General features: G+C 42.4%; 1 protein-coding gene across 1 annotated transcript; it reads right to left on the bottom strand.

The window, feature by feature from the left end:
- Window positions 1-3,081: 3,081 nt before the first annotated feature.
- sp7 (Sp7 transcription factor) lies at window positions 3,082-6,539 on the bottom strand (the record flags this gene model as incomplete). Its single annotated transcript, XM_083669299.1, has 2 exons — window positions 3,082-4,407; window positions 6,519-6,539. The coding sequence occupies 2 exons, from the start codon at window positions 6,537-6,539 to the stop codon at window positions 3,082-3,084; spliced, it is 1,347 nt and encodes a 448-aa protein (XP_083525425.1).
- Window positions 6,540-9,316: the final 2,777 nt, after the last annotated feature.

Genomic DNA, 9,316 nt, shown 5'->3' with positions numbered 1-9,316 from the left:
ATGTCAGGCCCTGATGACAGAGTTCGGCCTTGGGACGTTTTATATAAATTGACCTCAACTACAACTCATTAGATCCCTTAAACTGGAACCATGCAGCCTGGGAAGTATACATGCAAGAGTTGGGGGGAGGGGGGGGTATTGTGCTGGAATGTCAGTGCATGATGATGTATGCCATAATGTATAAAATGGTCTCAAATGTGCCATCCAAAACCACTAGAAGAACATTGGACACATAGGATTTTCAACTCATTAATTCCTAACGGAGGAATTAATTGTAATTCCTCAAACTGTCACTCTTTGCATTCTGTCCAGATCAGTATTACTCCTCACTTCATTGAAAACAAAACAGCGTTCATGTTATTCAAGCTACTTATATATCAGGTGTTTCACATCATCACCCCTCTTAAATGTCCTCTTAAGACTATAAGTAGATTTCCTTTCCTAATTGTAAAACATGCCTTTGGGCATGCCCTTTCCCTCCATCCTCCACCCTCCACCCTCCTCCCTCCTCCCTCCTCCCTCCTCCCTCCTCCTCCTCCCTCCTCCCTCCTCCCTCCTCCCTCACCTCAGCATTAGCTGCTCCACTTCATGTCTTTCGTCCTGTGTATCTCGCCTTAATTGAAGTCTTTTGTTTGACCACCTCCCTCAATAAACAATGCAATTACTGACCCCCCCCCTCTCTCCCCCACTTTGTTGGAGCATCGCTAGGAGTAATTACCCCTCTCAGTCTGAGGACAGGAGTAATTGTCTTGAGTGTAACTACAGTGGCTATCTGAAAGGGGTCATTGTGCAGACCCAAGACTGCACCTCAGTGGACGGCTTTGTTTGCGCCGCAGAAGATAATGAAGGTATTTTGGTTGGCCATATGAGAGCACGGTAGAAATACAGTAAGATGTGGGTTAGAGAGTGGGGATTGAGGGGTGGAGATGAAGAACGAAAGAATGGAGAGAGCTGAGACTATAAAGACAGAGAACAGGAGAGAGAGGATGAATGTGTTAGATAGAACCATAGAATAAGAAGAACTTAAATGCACATTCATTAACCTCCTATTATCTCCAGCGCCATAGCAGTGACATCAGAGGGGGTCATTTCTCTCTCATCTTTGTTACTACATAATCTAGAAAAACACTGTTTTCACATACGATATGTAGACACTGGTATTCACATACGATATGTAGACACTGGTATTCACATACGATATGTAGACACTGGTATTTACATACGATATGTAGACACTGGTATTTACATACGATATGTAGACACTGGTATTTTGCTGGAAATAATGAATAGGTTAAAACAATTGTGAAGTGTCCCTTCAATGAATTCTATTCAGAACACACTTCAGCTTTTTGCATGTTCTAAGTGCTGAGGTCAAAAGGGCTTCTTTGATGGGATGTGGCAGAAGAGTCTCTGAGTCATTTGTTACCACAACAACCCTAACCCTAACCTCCGAGGGATTATGACGTGGCACACTGTAGGAATATGAGAATGAAAAATAACACCAATGACCAAGGTAAATTGAATTGTTTTTACTTAAAGCACCAACATATGATGAATTCCAAACCAACTCATACATACTCCTTTACCAAGCTCATGCTGAATAACTATAGACACCAATTCATAGGATCAGTCCACATCCTGCAAAAGTTGAAACTGCTCAAATAATCTTTGGGTTCAATCACATAAACAAATCACACAATGTGAAGCATACCGTACCACACCTCTACCCCTGTTAACGTTTAAGTGATGTTGTATTATTGTTATAATAGTCATTTTCATTCAAATTAGGTCCTAGTTGTTGAGAGTTGCAGGTTCATCAACAATCACAGAAAAGGTAGAAAAATATCATACCTGGCAAAACACCTGTAAAACCATCAAAACATAATATGTACAGTCAAGAGGGAGCCTGTATGAACTATCAGGTGTGACACTTCACTACTGAAAGGTTATACTGTGTAGAAATAGTAGTTTTCAGGTAAAACAAACTTCAAGATCTATAAATAAATCTCTGAACACAATAGCACCAAAATTACCTTATATTCAATAAATAAATTAAACAAAAGGTCTTAATTTACTAGATCATTAATGGCCAGCTTCAACTATCTTGACCATTTATTAGACAATATAGTAACACATTACACAAAGTTGTCCCTATACATGTGTAGTAATGTTGTAATTACTAGAGTAATGTTGTTACAGTACAGGTTGGTAATTACAGTGTCGTATTGTATCTGGAGTTGAGCGACGTGTGCTATTATTTAAGTAGAAGAAGAAACAGTGTAATAAGAAACAGTCCTTATTCCACTTGTGTAATGACACAAACTGCTCAACCACATTACTATGCAATTACACAACAGTTTCATATGTAATGTACTGTACTGTCATGTTAATACAATATGTTTTTGAGTTACTACACAAGAAAGGGCAACGTAATGTAAAAAGTGACCGGCAATAAATTGCCTGCATAATGCAGATAATCTCTAATTCTTATAATTTAAGACATAAATTAGATTATTTGTGTAAATATGAAATTAAATAAGACATCGGAGGAAGCATACAAATTTGAAACATAAGAACATTTACATCAAATTCCATTTGGCAACAAAACGTATGCAGTATCAGATTGACCACTGTTTGTCGGTTTCTTACAAAAGTAATGGATATGTATGGTCGTTTTCCCCAAGCAACGCTCCATAAACTCCTTCATACTAACAATGTTCCCTTTTCTGGCTTCCTAGTCCTTTCCCTCTGCTTCTGCAGATTCAGTTTCACCAGTGGTTTGTCTTATTAAAAATGAAGAAAGTGTATGTGTGTGTGTGAGTGTGTGTATGTGTACGTGTACATGTGTACGTGTGCGCGCATGCATGCGTATGTCTGTGGTCCACAGAATGGGTATTTGCGACCTATCCTGCTCGGGTTATCATGAAAGTCATTGCAAACAATGTCACATGCATCTTTAACTTGTGAGCATGTACTGATGTCATAACAAATGTTGTTTGTTTCTTTTATCTAGTGAACTTGGCCCCCACAAGAGTTGATAACCCAATCATGCCTCATATGCCAATGCATAGAATGAAGTCATCAAATCTCCAATAGACCACTGCTTGTCTCCACCCCGTTAGCTGTGCCAGTCTTGTCCTCTCCATTGGTGTTAGGGTCAGGGTTACTGGACACAGCGCTGGTGGGGTCTACAGTCTCCTCGTTCCTGGGGTCAGTGGCCTCTCCCTCCCCAGCCACACCCTTCCCCTGCAGGGCTGACTCTGCGTGGGTCTTCTGGTGCTTGGAGAGGTGGTCGCTACGGGTGAAGCGCTTGTTACACAGCAGACAGGTGAACTTCTTCTCCCGTGTGTGAGTGCGGACGTGCCTCTCCAGCTCGTCCGAGCGGGTGAAGCGCTTCCCGCAGAACAGCCAGTTGCAGACGAAGGGCCGCTCGCCCGTGTGCCAGCGCAGGTGGGCCTTCAGGTGAGAGGCCTTGCCGTACACCTTGCCACACCCGGGGATGTGGCAGCTGTGAACGGGCTTCTTCCGCAGCGACGCGGCCGACGCCCCCAGGCGCTCCAGCTCCTGACAGTTAGGACAGTCACAGGTGGATCTCCCCGTGGTGCTGCCCCCTCCGTAGCCCCCCGACCCGCGCGCTGGCTTCAGGCCCATTGGGCTTTCCATGAGGCCTCCGCTGGGCATGGGCTTGGGCTTATACATGTCCTGGGGCAACATGTGCTGGGAGGACTGCAGCAGGTGTGAGGAGGAACCCAGGCCCACGGAGGGGTACGTGGCTGGGTTCAGGGAGGTGAAGTCTGTGCTGTAGCTGGGCAGCTGGGGGCTGAGGGAAGCCTGGGGGGCCACGGGCTGGAGGGAGGCCTGGAGGCTATCTGCCTGGGGCTGGGCGGCGCTCAGCCAGTTAGTGTTGGGGTGGACATCCCACCAGGAGGAGGTGGCGTTGGCGGGCGCTGCGGTGATGCTAGGGTGGATGCCAGCCTTGTACCAGGAGCCGTAGGGGTGCGTCATGTCCAGGGAGGTGTAGACGCTGGTCAGGCAGTCGGCCGTGGCGTGGGCCTTGGACACCAGCAGGGATGGGTCCTGGGATCCAGAATTCTGGAAGGAGTGAGAGAAGGGGTTGTACTCTGTAGTGTACCCCCCTGCAGAAGGTGGAGGGCTGCCCGTGGGCGTGAGGAGCCCCCCTCCCGTGCTGAAGGAGCCGGTGTAGGCGTCGGTCAGGCCGTCACCACCGCCCCTCCCGTTCTTATGAGCTTGGAGATCGGAGGTCATTCCGTAAGGCTTGTTCTTTCCTGGGGCGTTGCTTCCTGCTTTGCCGGGTGTGGCGGAGTCCCTCACTGGGCTGGTGCTGCCGAACTTGTTGCAGGTAGCGGTTAGCATAGCCAGAGGACTGGAGCCATAGCGAGCTTCTTCCTGGTGGAACACAAAAATAATGAGACTCAGGAGGAAATGGCCGCTGCTTCTGTCACTGTCAACACTCATAAAAAACGTATGCCAGCCAGCCTGGCTGCTGCTTCTTTCGCTTGTTACCCTATAAGTGGAGGCAATTTGTGATCTGTTTACGCATGTGAAGGTTCTGCTATGCACAATATAGGGAGGAGATCTCCTCAGTTTTGTGGAAATACTGTCTAAATATTTGTTTGGTAGAACAGAAAGGATTGAAAAGGTTTGTTTTCATGCGATATTTCTGTCACCCAGTCTGGAGACTCTGATTTCAAGTAGGCAGTACACACCAAACAATGTTTTCCTCAAAACAAGCAATTGTGTGTCGGTTAGAAATCCTGCCAAACATGTTCATCCCCAGTGGTCACCATGGCATCTGAGACGGTTAGGCATATGCTAAGTTTATACCCTGCAACAATGGCACATTGTTTCACAAAAGACTGTGTCACCATTGTCCTGTCTTAATATTACATTCATGACATTTGTCAATCAACATGTCTGTCAAAAACTGTTTGTTTTAGATTAACTCCCAACTGCCATTATTCTTTGAAGAATTTATGCCACTGACAGCTGTATTGTTATTCATGCCCCATTCTACTGGGAATAGACATAAGTCATGTTAACTTATCAACATTCTAATTATTTATATATTATACATTTATGTACATTGTATTTAACCGACAAGTTAAACTTGAAACGTGAAACTTGGCGGTTAAATACAATGTAAATAAATGTGTCCTCTCCAGTTTATCGTGGAATAATCATGAGTCTATTCCAGGAGCTCAACAGCAAACTGCAAACAGTTTCGTGCACATGTTCATACTGTATCATCTGGTGCTTCCAGTCAGTAAGGTGATAAGATTAATATAAGCTTTAAATGGGACATGTATTGTGTTATTTAAGGGTATAATCAATAATTTTGTTTGATAGACTAAAGTGATGAACTGTGGTGCGTATTTTGCGCACGGACGTATTTCCATCTTTTTGTCTACCTGTTGCCTATACAATCACTCGATGTCATTCCACTTGAGACATGGTATTTGACAAGTCGGCCCTCCGTGTAGGCTGCAAAGCTCGAGCCCCTAATCATCGGCACCCGGAGGCGCGGGGGCTATGAGTGGATCCCCCCTCCCTCTCTGCCTATTTAAGCGCCTGCGGTTATATAGCTCCCATTTCCAGGTTAATTACAGCCAATCACAGAGCTAAATATTTTGTACACTGGCGGTAATGCTTGTATTCGACGTTGGTGACCTGTGGAAAGCTGTAGCGTAATTACAGCGGAATCAGCGTGTTCTGTCCATCTCTTCTTATTTGGAAAACAGATTGCTTTACTTGTGTGTTGATTTTGCTGTTGACTGATTTGTTAGACGTATAACATTTCCTCCATGTCAGTTAGCTAATCAGTAAGCTTGACCATACTTTTCAATTAGAATTATATTTGATGTATACCAGGTCCTCCTCTGACTGTTGGCTGAATGTTGCGAGATGTTTTTCCCCCGCATATTACCCTTAATTTGTCCTCACCCAACATGCATATGAAAATAACGTTTATTACAGTATGTCAAACATTATGATCATCTGAGGTGCTCAGATGTAAGCCATCATGGCAATGGAGCTGTAAAAATTAATACCACCATACTAATCCATATAGCAACGATGTACTCATTCACATCCAAAGTAAGTTCCCGACGCCTTATAGTTAACACTTACATGGCTGTGTTTTCTCAATTACACTTGAGCTAAAGTTTGTGACAGAAAGCTAATAGCCATTTAGATGTGGCTGCTGGACAACAATCAAATGACATCAACTCATAATATTTTGTTTTATATCAACAGTAGGCTACAATAGATGACATACCCCGCTCCTTTTGACACCAACATGCCCAACAGAACTTTAAACAGTGGTAACAATTTGACTAGTCCGTCCACGACGTGCATTTGCGCTGTAGTGCGCTGTCAGCCTTTAGTTTACCTCGACACGCAGTGGTTCTCATGGAAATGAGGAACAGTAGCACGAATTATAATGTCAACCGTCAACGTGAAAGATGTATTCAAAAAACATATAACAGTATATTCCATACCTCCAAAATCGATGCGGCCATCCCTGAGAAAAAAAATCCCAAGAGTTCGGAGGGGAGTCGGACAGTCTCAGCTCGCGGTCCCGGGACAGTTTGGAAGAACTTCAGCACGAGCTCAGGGACTTCTTTGGAGAGACAGAGGGCCCGCCCCCTAATTATAGGGTTCGGACTCTTTGAAGATTCGCTAAGAGGCAATAAAGGAGCGAGGGAAGAAAAGGGATGGATGAAGGGCATTGGTGGAGAGAAGAGGACATCCCACCTCTCCGAACTACGACGGATAAATCCTGATTCATCCTCGGAAAATGATTCTATAGAAGGGTTGGTTATTAATCTTATTATAGTCTCCATCTGTCGTCAAGTAGGCCCAAATCACACAGCGTCGAGACCTCTGTGCCCAGGTCCACTAGAATGTCCATTCAAATCCAGCAACAGCATCATCATGAGCCTACTAACGTGCCCTGTCAGGCCTACTGAAAACTAATTGAGACAATAATGTGCAACACAGCAATTACATTTCACTTGGTCAAACTGCAGATTTGTCACAACTTCTCTTTAACAATATCAGTAACATTGGTCTATAGTAGGCAAAACGTGTTAATGCCAGCAACATAAAATGCTAACACTGATTATAGTATGCCCTATAGTGGTGACATGTTAAAGCACTCGCAACTTGAAAACTCAAACTTGCGTTCTTTTTTGTCTCGCCATTTAAACCCAGAGAGCAAAACAGCATACAGGCCTCGAATAAATCAAGAAATTAAGCTGGTACAGTTTGTGGTTTGCATTCGAGATTTTATTGTTTGGGTTTTAACCCTCATTCTGTTTCCAATATTCTAAAACGCAGTAAACTGCTTTTGTGGACATTAGCTGACGGTTGAAAGAGTTGAACTATTGGGAGAGACAAAGAATGAAAAAATACTTCCACGAAATTAAATAAAGAAAAGATTATCACATCAAATAAAATAAATTCCTACCAAGGCTTATAAACGAATGGTTGAGGCGGGAAAACAAGCAAGATTGTTTCCTCTTGTAAGTTTTGCAAGTTTTGCAATAAAAGCAGATGATTCGAACAGTAGACCATTTGGGAATATTTAGGCTACCATACTTTGCACAACAAGGCCTCGTATTTGAACATCTTTTGATCTCTTTTTCTTTTTAGCTGAATTTTGAATCGATTTATGCTAATGGTTTCAGCATTGACATTTTAGCATATTCATTTTAACTGGCATATGTGTAGGCCTACATAATACATTTGGCTAATGCCTTCAAATCACAACATAGTCATCTTATATACACAATATCTGTTGAATTTTATTATAAAACACCTGCTTGAGTCTATAATACGACTGAAGTTGACATGATAGTCGAAATAAATTAATGATTGCACCTTTAAAAAGCAATTTAGTAAATCAATAGATGAATGAACTGTGCAAGGGGCGCAACCTATAAAACACCTTGCTTAAATTGTCCATTAAAGATTAATCGAATACTTCAGGTCTCCGACAGAATTAACGATTTTGATATACATTCAGTCAATCATAAACAAACATATGCCTCTCTAAATTTGATAATTTGATTGACAATGGCGATAACAAATGTGAACCTAAAGCTAAGTTAAAAAATATTCTAAAGAAATATCTTCTAAATATTCTTACCATAGCCTAATCATGTGCTAGAGAGCCTTATCGTTATTCGTTTTAATGTTTGCATACAGTCTCTTGCTATGTAAATCAATGGATTATGTAATTCAAAAATGAATAATGATTAGACCTCAACAGTAAACGTCCATTAAGGATGGAGAAAGAAAGGGCTGATGGCACACATGGGTCACATAGAAAGATAGAATGTTACAGATTGTGTCCCATGAAATAGTGACGGACGTACCATTTCACAACTGCTAAATTATAATGGTGGTAAACATATGAAAATATACTCAAGATCAAAAAGAGATATAAAAAAAACCCCTGAGGGATCTAGATTGTAGCACAGGGGCAAAACAGAGCCATAGATGACTGGATGTTCATAGCTTTACAGTCATCCATGTAGGGCAAAACAGAATGTTGCAATCCATAGAATTGGTCATTCCATAGATTAGAAGGAGTACAACCATCATTCCATAGAATTAGAAGGAGTAGAACAGTCATTCCATAGAATTAGAAGGAGTAGAACAGTCATTCAAACTCTATGATTGCATCATAAGACAGCAGATTCTGAGTCAGTATACTGCAGTACATAATATATTCCTGAACAACTTGACAGTAAAACATTATTCACACCTCTCATATGGTAGATATCTAGTAGATTGACCTACTATAATAGACCTGCTTTAAACCCTGTTTTTGTCAGCCTCCTTAAGACCATATTAACTGAATTGATTGCAGTATTTTTATTGAATAAATAAATTGTTTATATAACTTCTCCAGACTAGTCTTGATTTCTAGCGTCCTCGTGGGCGTCTCTTTTTCTCAACGAGAGGACAGGAGATTAAAATTGTTGTCAAAAATAAACATATAATTTGAGTCCTTATTTTCTCCCCAATTACAAGGCATGGTCAGAGTTGGGCTTGTCTTCGGGAGAGTCTGGCCCTCACATGAACACACAAACTATATTTAGCAGTCTGCTCTCCGACTGACCTTCATCGCTTTATTTTCTTACCAAAAGAGGGGTGAATACAAAGACTAGTAGACACACACAAGTGCACACATACACTTAGATTCACACACACACACACACACACACACACGCACGCATGCATGCACGCACACACACACACACACACACACACACACACACACACACAC

This window comes from Argentina silus (assembly GCF_951799395.1).
Source record: "Argentina silus genome assembly, chromosome: 4".
Lineage (NCBI taxonomy): Eukaryota > Metazoa > Chordata > Actinopteri > Argentiniformes > Argentinidae > Argentina > Argentina silus.
Note: the sequence above shows the minus strand (reverse complement) of the source record. Positions and strands in the feature narration are given on the sequence as shown.